This window comes from Tiliqua scincoides, chromosome 3 (genome assembly GCF_035046505.1).
Source record: "Tiliqua scincoides isolate rTilSci1 chromosome 3, rTilSci1.hap2, whole genome shotgun sequence".
NCBI classification, from domain to species: domain Eukaryota; kingdom Metazoa; phylum Chordata; class Lepidosauria; order Squamata; family Scincidae; genus Tiliqua; species Tiliqua scincoides.
In genome coordinates, this window is record NC_089823.1 from 44,031,754 (window position 1) to 44,052,947 (window position 21,194).

General features: G+C 45.1%; 1 protein-coding gene across 2 annotated transcripts; it reads left to right on the top strand.

Annotated features, from left to right (window-relative positions):
• Positions 1–1,228: 1,228 nt before the first annotated feature.
• ARL6 (ADP ribosylation factor like GTPase 6) lies at positions 1,229–20,884 on the top strand. Of its 2 annotated transcripts, none has more exons than XM_066620797.1 (8): positions 1,229–1,316; positions 5,051–5,201; positions 6,730–6,791; positions 7,500–7,568; positions 12,637–12,731; positions 17,961–18,090; positions 18,395–18,450; positions 20,360–20,884. In XM_066620797.1, the coding sequence occupies exons 2-8, from the start codon at positions 5,079–5,081 to the stop codon at positions 20,383–20,385; spliced, it is 561 nt and encodes a 186-aa protein (XP_066476894.1). In that variant the 5' UTR covers positions 1,229–1,316; positions 5,051–5,078; the 3' UTR covers positions 20,386–20,884. The 2 variants fall into 2 exon arrangements, with proteins under 2 accessions (XP_066476894.1, XP_066476893.1); XM_066620796.1 differs by lacking the exon at positions 1,229–1,316 and adding an exon at positions 1,323–1,568.
• Positions 20,885–21,194: the final 310 nt, after the last annotated feature.

Genomic DNA, 21,194 nt, shown 5'->3' on the forward strand with positions numbered 1-21,194 from the left:
CATGGCGTTGGCTTTGCGGTCAGAAATACCCTGCTGAAATCCATCATCCCACCTACTGTGGGAAGTGAAAGAATTTTGTCCCTGCAGCTCCAGTCATCAGCAGGACCTATCACTCTCATCAGTGCTTATGCACCGACTCTGTCGTCTCCAGCAGAAGCCAAAGACAAATTCTATGATGACCTGGCCACCACTGTCAAGAAAATCCCTGTAAAAGAGCCATTGTTCATCCTCGGCGATTTCAATGCTAGAGTTGGTGCTGATAACAGTTCATGGCCCACTTGCTTAGGTCAGTTTGGCACTGGGAGGATGAACGAAAATGGCCAACGCCTGCTAGAGTTTTGCTGTCATCACGGTCTCTGTGTCAGCAACACATTCTTCAACACAAAGCCCCAACATAGAGTCTCTTGGAGACATCCAAGATCAAAGCACTGGCACCAGCTCGACCTGATCCTCACCAGACGCTCCAGCCTTCCCAGCATCAAGATCACACGCAGTTATCATGGTGCTGCCTGCGACACTGACCACTCCCTGGTGTGCAGCAGAGTGAAACTGCAAACAAAGCGACTGTATCACTCGAAAAAGGAAGGAAGACCTCGCATTGATACCAGCAAGACCCGGGATCAGAGAAAAGTGGAGGAATTTGCACAAGCGCTTGAGGAATCTCTTCCAGGCCCGGCCGACACAAACGCATCCAACAGATGGGAACATTTCAAGAATACCGTTTACAACACCGCCTTGTCCATATTCGGCAAGAAGACCAACAAGGCGGCAGACTGGTTTGAAGCCCACTCTGAGGAGTTGACACCAGTCATTGAGGAAAAGAGGAGAGCTCAAGCAGCATACAAGGCCTGTCCCAGTGAGCGCAACCTGCAGGTCCTCCAAACTGCTCGCAGCAAAGTCCAATGGGCATTCTGACATAGCCCATTTCTAAAATCAGGAGGTTGCACATACACATCATGGCTTGTAATCCGTATGAATTTTTCCTCCAGAAACTTATCCAATCCCCTTTTAGAGGCATCCAGGCTAGATGCCGTCACCACATCCTGTGGCAAGGAGTTCCACAGACCAACCACCCGACCTAGACCTTAGCCCCGACCTAGAGAGAACGGGGGAAGGAAGGGAGGAGCAGCTGCTCCTTCTCGCAGCGCCCTCTGGCGTCGCGGAGGACCACCGCCAAGGGGACGGAGCCCTCTCTGGAGCGCGCAGGCGCGAGCGTGCCTGAGAGGGAAGCTTTCGTCGCCTTGGCAACGACGCAAGCGTCGGGGGGAGGATGGGGGCGAGGCTTGCCCCTTCGAGGCCTGCGGAGGGCTTTCTGCGTGAGTAGTGCTGCGAGCGGGCGGGCTTTTCCCTCCCTCTCTGGGGAGGGGCTGACAGCTTTCAAGAGCGAGGGGTGGGGGGGTCGCCTGGGGCAACCCGCGCGCTTCTGTCCCTCTGCTCCCTGCCAGCCCCCCCGCCCTTTCATCCTCGAGCCACGTCGTCTACGTCAGCTGGAAAGGCAGACAGAGGCCAGTCCCATGTCTGTCTACTCGGAAGCAAGAGGCATTGTAGGCAGTGGGGCTTACTTCCAGGTAAGTGTGGATAGGAGTGCAGCCCTACGACCCAGTCCTGTGCATGTCTACTCAGAAGTAAGCAGCACTGTCGTTAATGGGGCTTACTCCCAGGTAAGTGTGGATAGGAGTGCAGCCACAAAGAGCTCCATTCTTCCTGCTTTGCCCCCAAAGAGAGCAGGGGTGCTGGTGGGCAGAGAGGCAGGTGAGGCAGAGCCTCCGTCCTTCTCAAAGCAGCACCGCCACCACTGTCTGAAGCGCATAAGCTCTCACAACCCAAGCTGAGAGCAAGGAGGGAGGGAGTACAGAGTACATGGGCTGTGAATACTTGCATGCCTCATTTGCATGGCTATTTTTGACTGATGCTGGTAGGGAGGCTCAGCCTCACCTGCCTCCCCACCCACTGCACTTCCCTGAAAGAGAGAGGAGAGTGAAAGACAGCTGCTGCTTCTGTCTTCCTTAGTTCACATGGTACTTTGAAGGGACTAATGAGAAGCAGAATAAAACTTTTTTTTTTTTTAAGGAAAATAAATGCCTGCTTTTCCTACCTGCCTCCAATGGGAACTGTGCTGCCTTGAGATGGAGGTACAGCAGTGTACAGAGGCAGGAGCAGCTGCCACTGCTTCCTTTCACTCACCATCTCTGGTTTTCTCTATGCACACACACACTCTCGGTGCTCTGTGCACTGTACTGCTATGGTTTGCTTCAAGCAGACTGGGTCGTCTCTACTGCACTAAGTAGAGGGCAGGCAAGCCAGCAGGAGTGGCAACTTGCACTCTATGGGCATCCACACCAGAGATGTAACTAGGGTGGAACCTGAGAAGCACCTGTCCTGGGCCAGGGTGCCCAGATGTTCTCTTTTTCCAGGACACGTCCTCTTTGTCAATCTTGTTTCCTGGAAAGTAACTTAAATGTTCTCCTTTTCCCTGTGAGTGTTTTGCCGTGTCCTACATTTTTCTTGGGTGTCCTACATTTTAGGGTGCCTAGTCCTCTTTTGCAGTCATGACAACTGCTCACTCTGTCCCGTTTGCTATACCGGGGGGGGGGGGCACAACATGCAAGGCAGTCGCTTCCAGGTTCTCCCTGGAGGAGGAGTTGCTGGTGGCTTTGTGCCCCCTCCATTCCTTCTCCTGTGGAGGCTTCCAAAAGAGAAAGGGCACGAAGGCACCAGCACCTCCTCCTCCAGGGAGAACATGGAAGTGACATCGCAATGTCATATGACGTCACTGCCACAGGCACCAGGGCTTCTAGTTATGCCTCTAGGCAGCACTGCAAGACCTGATGCCTTCCTCCCCCCCCCCCCACTTTCACTCAGAAAGGTGGAGCATGTGATTTGCCATTTTCTGTCCACTTGCTTTCACCCCCTTTTTCTTGGCAATGTGGTTAGGAGGGGTTGACAAAGAAGATGGGGAAACCCACAAATGTACATAGCCAAAGGGAGGCCCACTTAATCTCAGACCAGTCAGGCAGTGATTGGCGGAGTGTTTTGATGTGTGTTGGTGCCTCCACATTCTCAAAGCACAGTTTACGCATATTGCTGCCTTATTACTGTGAGATGTGTTATACTCACCCTTAATGTTGCAGAAGAAAGTGAAGAGGGTTTCACAGCAAGTAAGAGAAATTGGTGTTGGTGCCTCTTTTTCTCTAATTTTTTTTTTTATTTTAAGCATCAAGTACAGAATTTTGTAATTAGAACAAAAGGAATCTATTTAGAGTGACCATATAGATAGGTTCTTCAGTTTCCACAATATTCTTTTTTTCTAAGTTCAAAACACATTGGCATTCCAGCAAAAAAACACTAATCACTAACTGAAAACTCATTTTTCCCATAAAGCCATAAGACCCATAAGACTTCCCAAAACAATCAGAACAGAAGGTTTAGTATACATTAACATTATCTGAGAACTCATGTTCAAAGTGAAAGGAAATGCCTTGATCTCCCAAGGCAACAATTTTGTGAACGTTATAATTACCTAAAAAATTAAAGACCAACAATCCAGACCACTTTCCACATCGTTCTTCCTATCCAACTCAATACTATATGTTAACAAAGGCTGTCATATTTTCATAAATTGATCTTTTTCTCTAATGGGACTCTAATGTTATTATGACATACAAAAGTTCAGTTTGGTGGAGTTTTCCCCATTATTTTAAAGCTGGTAAAAGTTTCTCCTGTTGAATTGCTCTGAACTATTCAGCTGTTAAAAGCACTGGAGTCCTACCAAGGAAAAAAAACAGCATTGTGTTGGTAAATCTTAAACCACATGCCACCACAGACACCAGTAGGTGTCTGGTGACCTTGTAATCTTTGGTAAATGTGTTTCTGTATCTCCATACTAGCTGGTTTTCTCAAAGATTGTTCTGCCTTAGGTTAACTGCATGTAATGTGCATACCCAATAGAACCATAGAGGTGCTTGCCCCGACCTTTAGTAAACTTACTAAGGAAAATCCCAGGCAAAAATCTGCCCTTAGTTGTGCCCAAAATATGCTGTTAGAGACAGTTGCCTCATAGTACCTTATGGGAAGACCAGAAGGTACTGTACCAGATAGAGAAATAGATAGATAAAATACATTTTTGTGTTTTGATTTTGCTTTGGAACATTTTTTCATTTTTCACTCTAAAATAAGAGCATCTTCAGCATGTCAGAATTCAGTACACAGCTCCCAAGGCAGGTAGATAGTATTGTGCATGCATCAATTGACAGGTAAACTGCAAAGTGGGTAGAGATGAAGAAAAGAGCCTACAGACCTAACATCATGATGTTCTACTGTAGCCCCACTTAGATTTGGGAAGGCAATTTTTATGGAGCTGTTTCATTAAATGTTGATATAACTTATAGCTCAGACTCCTTTAAGTAGTATCTATAAATCAATTTCTGTGTTAAGCCATGAGTGCTATGTGACTTCCTTGGCTGAGACACATTAATTCATTTTTAATCATTGCCACAATATTATGATGTTTCTGGTATAAGGCAACTTATTGCTCCTGTTTTTTGCTTGTTAAACTCTAAGATGGGAGATGTGTATCTGTATATAAAACATCCTGCCCTAATGCATGAGGTAGATTTAATGTTCTTGGGTGAAACTTTCTCCATCACAGCTGTGGAAACATACTCTTGGTATCCTTGTTGTATTGGACTAACCTTGGACTGCAGTGGACACTGCAGTTGCAACCTGTTATTGCCTTAGAACTTATTTGCTGCAAATAACTTCACTAGCCGGTTCTGCATGCTAAGAACCATGACAGCACAGTTATCCATTGAACTGAGGACATTGTGCTTTAGTCGTGGTGATATAAGCAGTCAATCTGCTTTGGCATCAAGGCTCTTCTTAAATAATCAGCTTACCTTCCAGTTACTTATATTAACCAACCTATGTAAAACTGTTTGAAAGCATCTTCTTGGGTTCTTTTTCTCTGTCTTTAACATCTGAGGACCTTTTGCTTTCATGTCCATCTACAATAACTGCAACTATTAAATAGACATATTTTTCACAAACGCAGGTATTGACTGCACTATTTAATCACAGTGATGGGACTATTTGACAAGTTAGCTGGCTGGCTGGGCCTGAAGAAGAAAGAAGTTCATGTTTTGTGCATTGGGTTGGATAACAGTGGCAAAACAACAATTATCAATAAGCTGAAACCATCTAACGTAAGTAGTTTTTTTTTAGATGTTGCCTGCTAGGTTGTCAGATTTTATTGAAAAGCCAATCACTGAATAAATTTGCGGAAAGATAGATCGTTTACATGTTGGAATATTATCTTTCAAGACAATGTTCATCATATGTACTATTTTCTCTTCTCTAAAGAGAATATCACTTGATTATTCTGTTAAATTTTGATACGCATTGCCTTTAGATATTCTTTCTGTGTGTGATTTAACCATGCAATAAAGTAAAAACAAGTTTTCTTATCAATTTAATGTAAAGTAACATAGCAGATCTCAAATGGAATTAAATTAAAATATTTAGCACTAATATAGTATGAGTTTTCTCAGAGGATAAATTTAAAGAAATAGCTGAGATTAAAAGTGTACTAATTAAGATGTAATATGAGCCATGCATAGTTTAATTTGGAAGGCATCGCTTTTGCTATGGCCTAATTAAATCTTTGCTTTCTAGCAAGAAAGCAAAGGGTCATATGACACACACACATTTCTTAGGTAAATAAATAAACTTTCCTTAAATAGTTTTTTTTATATAATATGGTAACGTATAAATGTTGGAAAATTTTACAAATGTCTGTTGATTTGGATTCAGAGCAATGAAAAAATCTGCATGAGAGCCAGCATTCCACATAACATGTGAGAAGGACATTTAAAATAGTATTCTTTTTCCTTTAATTACAAACATTGGTTTGTAGTCAAAGTAAGTTAAAGCACAAATTACAGCACAGTCCTATACTCGCCTAACACTGTCGGAGCACACACTCCACCAACCTTTATGGCAAACATACCATAAAGCACTTTGTGGCAAAATAGAACATTGCAATACTGGCAGAGAGGCCTGTGCAGGTTGGCACCAGTGCTAGGCAAGTGCCATGCCAGGAGTAAGTCCCACTTACTTACACTCCAATTGGGAGTCCTGTCTTGGAGGGATAGAACAGATTGGAACAGATTGGAGAGGGTGGAGGTATCAGTGGCTACCACCATATTCATTCCCCCTTTCCAGGCCTGATTTCTCAATATAGGGCTACTTGGACTTGCACCAGTGATTTTGCAGGTGCAGGCCCAAGTAGCCCCATAGAGCTTTTCCCAGGGCAAGGGGACAAGCTTCCTCTTACCTTGGGAAGACCTCCAGCAGCCTCTCTTTCCACACTGGATAAAGGCGAGGCTGTTCCAGCACCACTGCATCACAAGGTGGAAAGTAAGTTAGGAATGGGCTGTCAGTCATAACTAAATCTGATTAAAGTGAATGGGATTTCAGTTAGTTATGACCAACTTGTGCAGTTGGTTTCAGTAGTCATAGCCAGCGTTCTTTAGATACAACCCACTGAGGTGATAGGGAGGGATTTCCTCCTCTTACTGCCAGTTTCATTGCATGTCCTATGTTTTGGAGTATCATTGTGTGATATCATCTGAACTTGTTAATATTTGGATCTGGGAGGAATATGAGGTACTGAACTTCATATACTAAAACTGAATATGAATTTGTTTTTAAGACAAATTTTCTCTTGTGAAGGCTCAAACTCAAGATATTGTTCCCACAATAGGATTCAGTATAGAAAAATTCAAGACATCCAGGTAAGACCATGTTATCTGAATATTTATACTTTACATAATTATGTATTAGGATCATCTTTCTGCTGGGCATGTGAGCTGTAGGTTGCTGACCCTTGTGCCGTACCAGAATACTTTTTAAAGTTCCATCAGTTTCAAATGTATCTTGCTATGTTCATGGGCTCTGCTCATCATACAACACCTCAGAACTCACTGGATGCATGAAACTCAAGATCTGGGCCATGGGATCTGAGCTATTGTTATAGCAATTGATGAAGGGATGTGTAAAATGAACCTGGAATTCTGTATTTGAACAAATCATGAGAAAACAACCATGAGAAATTTGAGATTCCCATTTCAAAATTTGGACGATATATAAAATTTAGAATCTGACTGGGACATTGTAAAGAAGCAAAAGGGTCAGTTATTGTACCAGCAATAGAAAAACAGAAGCGCAGACAGCGGAAATTTTGGGAGAACCTACGATCATTGTCATTTTGAGTCTTATTTCCTAATCAGTCTACTTTAATAACATGTAGACTTAAAACCGTTTTGTGTTTAAACTTCCATTTTAAAAAACCAAATTGCCTGGATGATTTTGCTCTATGAAAGTTTATCAAAAAAATAAATGTTGATGTGTTCAGTGGCCTTTTTCCCATGTAAATGTGCATAGGGTTTTAACCTGATATGAACTTCAGTTCCAATTTTATCTTTTACTCTCTTTTTTTATAGTTTGTCATTCACTGTGTTTGATATGTCAGGTCAGGGTAGATACAGAAATCTCTGGGAACACTACTACAAGTAAGTAGCTTTTTTTCTGTCCTATTGCTATTTGCAGTATTTGAACATACTTACAGTCCAATCCTATTCATATCTAGTATTGGCAACCTTCAGTCTCGAAAGACTATGGTATCGCGCTCTGAAAGGTGGTTCTGGCACAGCGTCTAGTGTGGCTGAAAAGGCCAATCCGGGAGTGACAATCCCTTCCACACCGGGAGCAAGTGCAGTCTGTCCCTGGTCTGTCTCCCTGGCTATGGGCCTTCCTTCTTTGCCTCTTAGCCTCAGACTGTTGGCAAAGTGTCTCTTCAAACTGGGAAAGGCCATGCTGCACAGCCTGCCTCCAAGCGGGCCGCTCAGAGGCCAGGGTTTCCCACTTGTTGAGGTCCATCCCTAAGGCCTTCAGATCCCTCTTGCAGATGTCCTTGTATCGCAGCTGTGGTCTACCTGTAGGGCGCTTTCCTTGCACGAGTTCTCCATAGAGGAGATCCTTTGGGATCCGGCCATCATCCATTCTCACGACATGACCAAGCCAACGCAGGCGTCTCTGTTTCAGCAGTGAATACATGCTAGGGATTCCAGCACGTTCCAGGACTGTGTTGTTTGGAACTTTGTCCTGCCAGGTGATGCCAAGGATGCGTCGGAGGCAGCGCATGTGGAAAGCGCTCAGTTTCCTCTCCTGTTGTGAGCGAAGAGTCCATGACTCGCTGCAGTACAGAAGTGTACTCAGGACGAAAGCTCTGTAGACCTGGATCTTGGTATGTTCCGTCAGCTTCTTGTTGGACCAGACTCTCTTTGTGAGTCTGGAAAACGTGGTAGCTGCTTTACCGATGCGCTTGTTTAGCTCGGTATCGAGAGAAAGAGTGTCGGAGATCGTTGAGCCAAGGTACACAAAGTCATGGACAACCTCCAGTTCATGCTCAGAGATTGTAATGCAGGGAGGTGAGTCCACATCCTGAACCATGACCTGTGTTTTCTTAAGGCTGATTGTCAGTCCAAAATCTTGGCAGGCCTTGCTAAAACGATCCATGAGCTGCTGGAGATCTTTGGCAGAGTGGGTAGTGACAGCTGCATCGTCGGCAAAGAGGAAGTCACGCAGACATTTCAGCTGGACTTTGGATTTTGCTCTCAGTCTGGAGAGGTTGAAGAGCTTTCCGTCTGATCTGGTCCGGAGATAGATGCCTTCTGTTGCAGTTCCAAAGGCCTGCTTCAGCAGGACAGCGAAGAAAATCCCGAACAAGGTTGGTGCAAGAACACAGCCCTGCTTCACTCCGCTTCGGATGTCAAAAGGGTCTGATGTGGAGCCATCGAAGACAACAGTGCCCTTCATGTCCTTGTGGAAAGATCTGATGATGCTGAGGAGCCTGGGTGGACATCCAATCTTGGGGAGAATCTTGAAGAGGCCGTCTCTGCTGACCAGGTCGAAAGCCTTTGTGAGATCTATGAAGGCTATAAAGAGTGGCTGTCGTTGTTCCCTGCATTTCTCCTGCAGCTGTCTAAGGGAGAATACCATATCAGTGGTGGACCTGTTGGCTCGGAATCCACACTGCGATTCTGGATAGACGCTCTCTGCAAGTACCTGGAGCCTCTTTAGTACAACTCGGGCAAACAGCTTTCCTACAACGCTAAGGAGAGAGATGCCGCGGTAGTTGTTGCAGTCACCCCTATCACCTTTGTTCTTGTACAGCGTGATGATGCTTGCATCCCTCATGTCTTGAGGTACTCCACCTTCTCTCCAGCAGAGACAGAGGATTTCATGCAGCTCAGTGACGATGATCTCTTTGCAGCATTTTAGGACTTCAGCAGGGATGCTGTCTTTTCCAGGTGCCTTGCCAAAGGCAAGGGAGTCCAGGGCCACGTGAAGTTCTTCTAGGGTTGGTTCACTGTCAAGCTCTTCCAGCACAGGCAGGCACTCAATGTTGTTCAGTGCTTCTTCGGTGACTACATTTTCTCTGGAATATAGCTCAGAGTAGTGCTGCACCCAGCGTTCCATCTGCTGCGCCCGATCCTGGATGACCTCGCCTGTGGCAGACTTCAGAGTATGTATAAATAAATAAATAAATAAATATCCTGTATCTGATAGGAGAAAGGAACAAGCCTCAGGCTGTTGGGTCCTGGCCTCTACATATAGTTTGTGGGCAGGTTGCATGGCCAGAACCCCCAGTCATGGACAACAGCGTCCTTGCAAATCTGGTTGATGGTATTTTCTTGGACCAAAGAAACTTCTGCTTAAGAATTTAGGTTTTTATGCATTCATTTACATGTGGTGTGGAAACTGAAACCTGGGAAGGATGGGAGCTGAAAGACCAAGGAAAGATGTGAGCCCAAGTTGTGTCAGTCAACCTTCTTTAAACATGGGGAACTTAGTGTGAACTGCTATTTCATGTGTTTGCATTCTCTTTTCTGCCAGCAAAAGCTCACCTATCATACCAGAGGCAGTCCTGGGCTTTTCTGGCCACCTCTATTCATATCTACTCAGAAGTAAATCCCTTGATGGTCAATGAGTCTTACTCCCATGAAAGTGTGGGTAGGATTGGGCTCCTAGAAACTACAAGCCTGTGATAACATTTGCATGAAATTTATGAAGATGACTCTCTGTGTGCTCAGGGCACTTGCAATGTAATGTGATTATGATGCTGCTGTTGTGATTCAGATAATCTTTATAAGCTTGAACAAAAACAAGAGAGCGGTTCTGAGTAATTGTCTTGGGATTATCCAGTATGTATATTGTGAAGGTTTCATCTTTGGAGATGCCATATCCATATAATAGCTGTGCGTGCTTCAATTAAAGAAAAGGTTAAAATTAATATTGCATATAATTAAAACGTGTAGCATTAAAGCTATAGTATGAGAAGATATACAAAAAGATGTTTAGCATACTGGTGAAAGGCTACATTTTAGACTATTATGATTTTGTCTTTTCATTAAAAAAATAAATAAAACAGTTGTTTATATCCTTAATACTCCTAGCATATAGAAGTAATCTAACATTCAGAAAGTATTCAGATTTTCTTACTGATGTTATTTAAAATGATACAAGGTAGACCACGTAGAGAGGTGTGAAACCCCTCTGCACTGTTTTCTCCAGTGCAGGACAAGAGGACACTAATGCTCTGTAATTTCCTAAAAGAGATATTAATGACGGGCAGACTAATCCAGAGCTGCGGAACCCGGCAGCTCCACGGAGGGCTCCCGCTACCCCAGGAGGCTCCTCGGGAGAAGGGAACATTCGTCCCCTTCCCCCGAGTAAGGGAAGCAGCCCCGCAAAGGGGCTACTCACTTTAGCGGCGAAAGTGAAGGCGCTCATGTAGGGCAAGCAACCCTGCCCGAGCGCCTTGGATCCTCTGGAGCTTGGCTCTGCGGATCCACCTCTCCCTCGCCCTCTGACATGCCTCCCCCATGCCTCCGGCCACGCCTCCCCTCTCCCCGGAACGCTTCCCCCACGCCCCCGGCCACGCACCTATCTCCTGTTCCACAGCCTGGCGGTCACAGAGACCGCCGAGCCACGGAACCCAGGCACCCGCCGCACACTGGCTCAGTGCCGGCTGGAGCTGAGCCAGCTCCAGCCGGAGCCTGGTGGTAAGCCCCACAAATGTGCCTTACAGCATGTTTGTGACTGTGGTCCACGCCACGGAGGCACGGCCCAGTCCACAGGATTTCCCTCTCAATTAAAGCATTTATTTAATGCGCCCGCCCCACTCTTCCCCCACCATGCCTCCTCCCCACCCTCCCCTACCCTGAAACGCCTCTCCCCACACCCCCACTCACCTCTTCGCCATCTGGCGGTATGGGCGAACCACCAGGTGGCAGACCGCAGGCCCAGTGTCAGAGCTGGCCCATCATGGGCTTGCACTGGGCTAGCTCCAGTGCTGGGCCCATAGTAATGGTTGCAGACACGCCTTACGTTTGCAACAGTGCATGCTGCCAGTATGCTGACGTGCAGGTCCCTAAGACAGAAAATAAATCTAACTAGCCATCATAAGGACTTATGTTGTTTTGCTTGCTTGCAGTCGTTCCAGCACGCATACAAAGTCTCCGTTTAACTTGCAAGTGTTCTGATTTAATGCGCAATGCATGAGATCATGAACCATCTGCTGGCATCAATTATTACTTCATTTTTTGGAAACATTGTGTGTTTTTCTGCTAAACTTATATCTTTTTGCCTGCTTGCCCATTTTGTTTATCCATTTTTGGTTAGACTTTAATAAACTGCTTTCCTTTTACCCCGGGTCTGCCTGATCCTTGGTAGAAGAAGTAAGTGGATTGTCACATCTACTAACTCTGCAGGTTCTACTGTGAGAGTGATTTTGATAGGAAACTGAGGTTCAGTATTTTCTTGGAAGGGGCATTTTGCTCAGATGGCCCTCCTCTATCTGGCCTGGTGGCAGAGTATACATTCTGCCAAGGCTTTTTCCTATTCAGCTGTGGGTTCATACAGGGGAGGGAGGGAAACAGGAGGGGAATGAGTGTGGTAACCGCTAAGCACTACTGCCCTGAAACAGCCAGTAGATGCTGAGAGCTCGCTCCCTCTACTGTGAAAGAGCAGTACACAGTATAAGACTGTGAACAAGAACAAAATGTCTATAAAGACAGACCTTCCTCAGGTGGTGGTTCCAGAGTGTTGGCACCACCATAGGAGTGACTATGCCCCTCATATCCACCCTCAGCGCCTCCATCCATGAAGGGACACAGAGTAGAAGATCTTATGAGAAGAGGTAGTTCTAAAGGTAACATTATCAAAAACTGTTTAGGGCTTTGATAGTCAGCACCAGGATTGTTAACACAGTAACAGCCAGTGATTGACCTGCCAGCTCCAGATACAATGCAAATACTACATGTACACATTATGAGTTTACATGATATGAATGAATATGTTACCGTAAATTAGAATTTGTTTTATATATTTTTTAAAAATCAATTTTGTATTTTAAAACTAGGCCAAGTTTCACACAAGGGAATTGTTTTGGTATTCTGGAAGGAATTGAGTACTTAGTGCAACAGGACAGCACATTGACGTAGGATTTCTGATTGGTTGTTTTGTGACTCGGTGTTTTCGAAAGTCAATAATTTTGCTTCTTTGCTTTATATACAGAGAAGGCCAAGCCATTATTTTTGTCATTGATAGCAGTGACAAACTCAGAATGGTTGTGGCCAGAGAAGAACTTGACACACTCCTGAATCATCCAGGTGAGGAGACCCTTTACTTTTTACTCAGCGCAGTGTTGGCATAAAATTCTTTTCTTAGTAATTCTGCATATTTATATAAAATTTCCTTTCCTTTCCTCCCCCCCTCGGTAGGAACTAGATTTGATATGTCTTTTTATACATATTTCTGTCAATGGGAGTAGCACAACTCCAAACCTGATATAATTCAAAATTAAACCAGATTAATCTAGGAATATTTTGAAACACATTTCTGAAATCAAACATTAAATGAACTGACATAAAATTTTAGATTTTTGAAAACAAAATTTTCCTAAATTTGTCAATGGGCAGCCCAATCCTGAGCTGCCCAGCACCCAGAGGAGCAGCGGCACCAAAATGGTGACCACTGCATCCTAAGGGCTTCAGGCAGCCACTGGCAGTTCCTCAGGGAAATGTCCCCTTCCCTCAGGGAAGACCCAAGCCCTGCAATGGGGCTATTCAAGTCTGCACCAGCTATTAAGCTGGTGCAGAGATGAGCAGTCCATGGGGTTCTGGATCTGGGAGAGCAGAGTTCTATCAGTCCTGCCCTGCTCCCCCCACCCCAACTCACCTCTCCACTGTCCAGAGCTTGGGTCATGCTCCAGGCAATGTGCAGCAGGTCTCTGACTGGCGCTGGCTCAGCACAGACTGTTGCTAAGCCAGCGCTGAGTCTCGCGGGCGTGCCTTATGGCACATTTGCGACACTTAGCACTGGCGGAGAGCATCTAGGCGAGATGCCATCATCACATTCACAGGGGAGATATGGTGGTGGGGGTCGGACAGGCCGTTACAGGAGAAGGAGAGTTCATCGTAGGCAGATCATCTCCCCTTCTGGTCCTTCCCCCAGTTCTCGGATACTTGGTGGTCCTGGCGGTGAGTCCCTGGATCTGAAGCTGCTGCTTTTGAATGCCAGGTCGGTGAATAACAAGACCTTATCATCCGGGATGTGATCCTAGATGAGAAAGCCGACCTGGTATGCATTACGGAGACCTGGTTGGACGGGGAGGGAGGCATTAGTCTCTCTGAACTGTGTCCGCCAGGTTTCCAGGTGTTGCAGCAGCCAAGATTGCAGGGACGGGGAGGGGGAGTTGCAATGGTCTATCATGAGTCCATCTCCCTTACCAGGTGCCTTGTCAAGCAGTCTCCTGGGTTCGAGTGCTTGCATGTGGTGTTGAGAGGGCCGGACAGGATTGGGATTCTGTTGGTGTACCGCCCGCCCTGCTGCCCAGCAGTCTCCCTGCCTGAGCTGACTGGGGTGATCTCGGGGTTGGCATTGAAGGCCCCCCGCCTGTTAGTGCTGGGGGACTTCAGTGTTCATGCCGAGGCCCCTGCAGCAGGTGCAGCTCAGGATTTCATGGCTGCCATGACAACCATGGGCCTGTCCCAGAAGATCTGGGCCCCGACACATATAGCAGGACACGTGTTGGACCTGGTGTTTACAGCTGGGCATGGGGGCAATGATCTGGAGGTAGAGGAGATCAACATCACTCCGTTGTCATGGACAGATCACTTCCTGGTAGGGTTTAGGCTTGTTGCGACTTCCTACCTCCGCAGAGTTGGGGAACCGTTTTCTATGGTCCGCCCCCGGAGGCTAATGGATCCTGAAGGCTTCCTGAGGGCCCTGGGGGACTTTCCCACTGCCAAGACTGGCACCTTATCTGTGACCCTGGTCGACCTCTGGAATGGGGAAATGTCCAGGGCTGTGGATGAGATTGCTCCGGAGCGACCTCTGCCACGCTGCAGACTCGGAGCGGCTCCTTGGTTTACTGAGGAGCTGCGAATGATGAAGCGGCAGGGCAGGCGTCTAGAGCGACGGTGGCAGAAAACTCGTGATGAATCCGATCGGACACGGAGTAGAGCTCATTATAGAGCCTACTCCATGGCAGTGGTAGCAGCGAAGAGATCGTTCTTTTCTGCTACCATTGCGTCTGCTGATAGCCGTCCGGCAGAGCTGTTCCGTGTGGTGCGGGGCCTCCTTCATCAGGCCCCTTCGGTAGTCCAGGAGGAATACACGGTCAGCCGCTGTGACGTGTTTGCCCAACACTTTGCAGATAAAATCGATCGTATTCGTCGCGACTTGGATGCCACATTGACAATGTCTGATGATGTCCCCTTGGCAACTGCTTGTCCAGTATTGTGGGATTCTTTTCAGCTTGTGCAGCCTGAGGATGTGGACAGACTCCTTTGGAGTGTGAGGCCGTCTGCCTGCCTGTTTGACCCTTGCCCAGCTTGGCTGATTAGAGCGGCCCGGGGGGGACTGGCTGAGTGGACAGGGAGGGTGGTCAACTCTTCTTTGATGGAGGGGACATTGCCGCTCGCCTTGAAGCAGGCGGTGGTTCGCCCCCTCCTGAAGAAGCCCTCCCTGGATTCCACTGTGTTGAACAACTATTGGCCAGTCTCCAACATCCCGTTTCTGGGCAAGGTAATTGAGCGGGTGGTGGCGGCCCAACTCCAGAGGGTCTTGAATGAAGTGGATTATCTGGATCCTTTTCAATCTGGTTTCAGACCGGGCTTTGGGACGGAAACTGCCTTGGTCGCCTTGGTGGATGACCTACGCCGGGGACTGGACAGGGGGAGTGCGTCCTTGTTGGTCCTGCTGGACCTCTCGGCGGCTTTCGATACCATCGACCATGGTATCCTTCTGGGCCGATTGGCCGAGTTGGGAGTTGGAGGCACTGTTTTGCGGTGGTTCCGCACCTACTTGGAGGGTTGGTCCCAGATGTTGGGGCTGGGGGATGCCTGTTTGACACCCTGGCCCTTGAGGTGCGGGGTGCCGCAGGGTTCAATTCTGTCCCCCATGCTATTTAATATCTACATGAAACCGCTGGGAGAGGTCATCCGGGGATTTGGAGTGAGGTGTCATCAATATGCTGATGACATCCAGCTCTATCTCTCCTTTCCTCCAGACTCCAGGGTGGCGGTTGAGGGCCTGGAGCACTGTCTGGAAGCAGTGAGGATCTGGATGGGGGCTAACAAGCTGAAATTAAATCCGGATAAGACAGAGGCTCTCCTGGTTTGGAAATCCTCGATGCAGGTGCTGGATTATCGGCTTGCTCTGAATGGGGTTGCACTCCCTCTGAAGGAGCAGGTTCGCAGCTTGGGGTCCACCTGGACTCGCAGCTGCTCCTGGATTCCCAGGTGGCGGCTGTGGCTAGGCGGGCCTTTGCTCAGCTTCGGCTGGTGCGCCAGCTGCGACCGTACTTGAATCGTGCAGACCTGGCCACGGTGATCCATGCCACGGTGACATCAAGGTTAGATTACTGTAACGCGCTCTATGTGGGGCTGCCCCTGAAGACGGTTCAGAAACTACTATTAGTACAAAATGCGGTGGCCCGTGTGGTCACCGGAGCCAGGCGGTTTGACTCTGTCAGTCCGCTTCTCCGGGGGCTACATTGGCTGCCCATTCGTTTCTGGGCCCAATTCAAGGTGCTGGTTTTGACCTTTAAAGCCCTATACTGCTCTGGGCCAGGATATCTTAGAGACTGCCTACTCCGGCTCGCCATCTCAGGTCATCAGAGAAGGCCTTTTTGCAAGTGCCGCCACCCAAGGAGGTCCGGGGGGCGGCTGCAAGAAATAGGGCCTTCTCGGTAGTGGCACCAACATTATGGAACTCCCTTCCCCTTGATTTGAGAATGGCTCCCTCTCTTGAGAGTTTTCGGCGAGGCCTGAAAACACTGTTGTTTAAACAAGCCTTCTGATTTCTGGCCTTCTTAACATTTTTATACATCTTTTAGTTTTTCACAGGCTTGATTCCTCGGTGACTTGCTCTTTTATTCTGTCTTTTAATCTGACTACTGTTTTTATGGCCTCTGTAATGCGTTTTTTAAATGTTTTTATCTGCTATGTATTAATGTTTTTAAAATCTGTTTTTTTTAATATGTTGTTAGCCGCCCTGGGTCCCGTTAGGGAGAAGGGCGGGATAAAAATAAAGTTTTATTATTTATTATTATTACATCCTATGGCAAGGAGTTCCACAGATCAACCACATGTTGAGTAAAGAAATATTTTCTTTTGTCTGTCCTAACTCTCCCAACACTCAATTTTAGTGGATGTCCCCTGGTTCTGGTGTTATGTGAGAGTGTAAAGAGCATCTCTCTATCCACTCTGTCCATCCCCTGCATAATTTTGTATGTCTCGATCATGTCCCCCCTCAGGCACCTCTTTTCTAGGCTGAAGAGGCCCAAACGCCGTAGCCTTTCCTCATACGGAAGGTGCCCCAGCCCAGTAATCATCTTAGTCGCTCTCTTTTGCACCTTTTCCATTTCCACTATATCCTTTTTGAGATGTGGTGACCAGAACTGAACACAATACTCCAGGTGTGGCCTTCTCATCAATTTGTACAATGGCATTATAATATTAGCCGTTTTGTTCTCAATACGTTTTCTAATGATCCCAAACATAGAATTGGCCTTCTTTACTGCCACCGCACATTGGGTTGACACTTTCATCCACCACCACCCCAAGATCTCTCTCCTGATCTGTCACAGACAGCTCAGAACCCATCAGCCTATATGTGAAGTTTTGATTTTTTGCCCCAATATGCATAACTTTACACTTACTGACATTGAAGCGCATCTGCCATTTTGCTGCCCATTCTGCCAGTTTGGAGAGATCCTTCTGGAGCTCCTCACAATCACTTCTGGTCTTCACTACTCGGAAAAGTTTGGTGTCGTCTGCAAACTTGGCCACCTCACTGCTCAACCCTGCCTCCAGGTCAATTATGAAGAGGTTGAAAAGCACCGGTTCCAGGACAGATCCTTGGGGCACACCGCTTTTCACCTCTCTCCATTGTGAAAATTGCCCATTGACACCCACTCTTTGTTTCCTGGTCTTCAACCAGGGTCCCAATCCAGGAGAGGACCTGCCCTCTAGTTCCCTGACTGTGGAGTTTTCTCAGTAGCCTTTGGTGAGGGACCATGCCTTCTGAAAGTCCAGATATATAATGTCCGCGGGATCTCCCGCATCCACATGCCTGTTGACCTTTTCAAAGAATTCTAAAAGGTTTGTGAGGCAAGACTTACCCTTACAGAAGCCATGCTGATTCTCCCTCAGCAAGGCTTGTTTGTCTATGTGTTTTGAGATTCTATCCTTGATGAGGCATTCCACCATCTTACCCGGTATAGATGTTAGGCTTAACCTGTTGTTAATCTGATGTTCAGCTATAATCTGTTGCTTATAAACAGTGCAAGTTGCAACAAAATATTATATTGCTCTGATTTTTGTTACTCACAGACATTAAACATCGACGAATACCAATTTTGTTCTTTGCAAACAAGATGGACCTCAGGGATGCCGTGTCATCAGTAAAAGTGTCTCAGTTGTTGTCCTTAGAGAATATAAAAGACAAGCCATGGCATATCTGGTAAAGCTGTGTTAACTTGCCATATTTAATTTGAAATGTTTTAAAATTACTAACTTTTGTAACATTAACTGTTTTTTCAAAGCAGAAAAATGTCCAGTGACTGATGATAACTTTTAATCACATCTGAGAAATCCCACAGCAATGGCCAGTTGTTGCTTTTGGCAGCAGCCACTAATCTATCATATTGACTAGTTTCAATCTTGCTATACCAACATGCTATTCTCAGTGTCTGGCTCTTCTGTTTATGTGGTTGAACTAACTGTATTTGGCTGAGCTGTAAAAGTATATTTTCTATTCATTTTAGTGCTAGTGATGCTCTTAAGGGAGAAGGACTACAAGAAGGTGTTGACTGGCTTCAAGGTAGATTTCGTCATATTTTATCCTATCTATCTCCTTACTCCATTGATCTGTTTTTTTGGTTTTTGGTTTTTTTCACAATTTTATTTTATTTCTGCCTATTTCTGCTATCAGATCAAATTACACAGTGAGTACCCATATCACACTCAGTTATTTCACCCTTTGTTAATCATTCTTTCTTTTATCATTCCAACGAAGAATTTTCCCTTTGAAATATGCATTTAAATTAAGCAAGTGGATAGAGAATACTTTCACTCCTAAAATATGTAAACCAGTTAAACACCTTCATGGTCTGAAGACAGTATTTATAGTATGGAATATACAATCATTTGTTATCATAGAAGCAAATTACTATTGAAGGTATGCTTTGTTCTTCTATATCAGAGGTTCCCAAACAGGTGGGTTGTGACCCACCAGGGAACTGAAAGCAAGGCATTCTCCCTTAAGGTGAGTACCTGTCAGATGGCAGTGACACATCTCTAGGATCACATCGCTCCCAGGGACAAAGGGGCTTTTTAAGTACTTACCTCTACCAGGGCAGGCCTCCTGGGGCGTGCAGGGAACCCGCAGATGCCTCTGCAGGATTCCCAAGCCTCCATGTGTAAAAAAAGCAATCAGAAGCCACTTTTGGTTTTCAGTCACAAAACCAGAAGTGGCTTCTGATTGCTTTTTTTACACTTTCAGAGGCCATGCCGCTCCCCCGCAGAGACTTAGATGGTTCCCAACTCCCCTGTAGGAGTTTGAGAACTACTGTTCTATATATGAGAACATATGTTCTTGTACTTCATGAGAAAATTAGAGCTGAGCAGTTTGTAAATCTCTTCAGTGATAGCTTTTGTTCAAGATATACCAGAGAACTCTTGAAATTACTAGACAATGGCTCAATCTGTTTTTCAGTTAGTTAGAAGATAACATTTTAATTTACACTTGCAGGGCTTGGTCTAATTTGGGAAATCAGACTTTACAGGTTTGTGTAAATGTAGAAGCAGAATACAGATAAGTAGGCCACATCCGCATTGATCTTTGGGGCAGAGTGCAGTTTCATCCCAGCACTAGCTGTTTTGCAGTGGAATAGTCATTGTCATTCTATAGCAAATGTAGGTGTTACACTGTTGACATGCCCAGCACTTTAAAAGAGGTTTTACATTGGTGTGTTGGCGTCATTTCAGTATTTCATTCATGAAACCACTAGGTGGCAGCAGAACCTCAAAAAGCAGAGGAAACCCTATTCTGTTTGTTTTCTGGCCTAAGCAAGGTTGAAAGCATTTCTAAACTTTAAAAATACATTTGTAACTCTGTTAAATGTTTTCAGCTTGAGGAAAGGCCTTTATAGTGCAGTAATTTAAAGTATAAAGTTAAGTTACAAGACGTTTCAAGTGAAGTTTTCTAACTACAAAGGTGAAAAAAGAAACAAAGGATCAGTTTGTTGGCAACAAAAGATCACTACTGCCTTCCTCCTCTCTTGTGCATGGTTTCCTCCTTCCTTCATTTCCTGATTTTTATAAACCATATAGTTTGCAATTATACCTGAATTGATCAACTGTGTATTTGTGCTTTGTCTCCAAGCACAATTTGCAAATGCACTTCAAACTGCAATTTGGTTTGCAGTTTGCAAAACATTCAAACGCCAGTTCAAATGCCATGGCAAACTATGGTTAGCAAAAACTGGGGGGGGGGGGAGAGAAAGCATGTGTGTGATCTTGCTAAAGCCCTCTTATCACCAAATGATGATTTAATTACATCTGATCTTAGCCTGAAGATTTTACAGATTTTCTGTGAAAAAGCTATGCTTTCTCAATATGGTGCTTATCCAAGTCTCTAAAATTGTTCAGAAGCTTCTATAGTACTGTAATTTTTTTCTATTATGTAATGGAAGAAAACATTTTAATATGAATTTTCTTGTTTTACATAGATCAGATTCAAGTACTGAAGACATGAAAAGTCAATAAGCTATGAACATTGCATAAAAAGATCATTTGTAGAAGTACGTGATGAGCCTTGAAGATAAAGACTTTTTTAGGTCTGTTTGCTTCCTTCTGTTGGCTTTTATAAAAGCCCATTAAGAGTATAAAAAAATTATAAGAAAACAGTTCCTTATATGCATAGTCGTGATACTGATCAAAAATTTGGGTGTGGTTGGATAGAACATAGAAATCACTGTATACAAATCTAAAAATTCTGGTGTTTTTAAGTAGACACCCAAGAAGAGATACTATAGAACTTTAGTACTTTGATTGCCTGGATATGGTTTATAAGAAACCCATGTTGGAATGTATTTGTTTCAGAATTTTAATTTTATCTTCCACAAAAACCATCTATACCATTTCATTTTTCCATACCATCTCTGGAGATATACTGATTCTCTTTTTTTAATAAGCAGTTGTGGATGTAATTTGCTGTTGCTATGACCTAATTATAATTTCTGTTCTGTAACAACTGAAACAATATTTTGGTAAATAAAATACAGCATATGATTAACAAAGTGGTTGTATTTGTATTATGTGCAGTGGAATCCTAGGAGATGCACAGTCTGACTTTTTTACACTTTCGTGAACTTTTTAAGTCTCTTTTTGTTTAAAACTTTGCATATCATCCATTTTACGTTAATCTTTTATCTGGAGATTGAATATACTTTTACTATTTCACATGAGTACAGAAGTCCATTCTCAAATTTCACAGCAACCTACACTAGACCAAATTAATCTGTATAGCAACTTACACTCCTTCTTCTTTATAAGTATTCTCAC

Excerpts from the sequence above, each read along its gene's own strand:
- ARL6 (XM_066620797.1), top strand. The coding sequence starts at position 5,079 with ATGGGACTATTTGACAAGTTAGCTGGCTGGCTGGGCCTGAAGAAGAAA. Across the intron at positions 6,792-7,499 it reads GAAAAATTCAAGACATCCAG|TTTGTCATTCACTGTGTTTG; the intron begins GTAAGACCATGT and ends CTTTTTTTATAG. Across the intron at positions 12,732-17,960 it reads CACACTCCTGAATCATCCAG|ACATTAAACATCGACGAATA; the intron begins GTGAGGAGACCC and ends TGTTACTCACAG.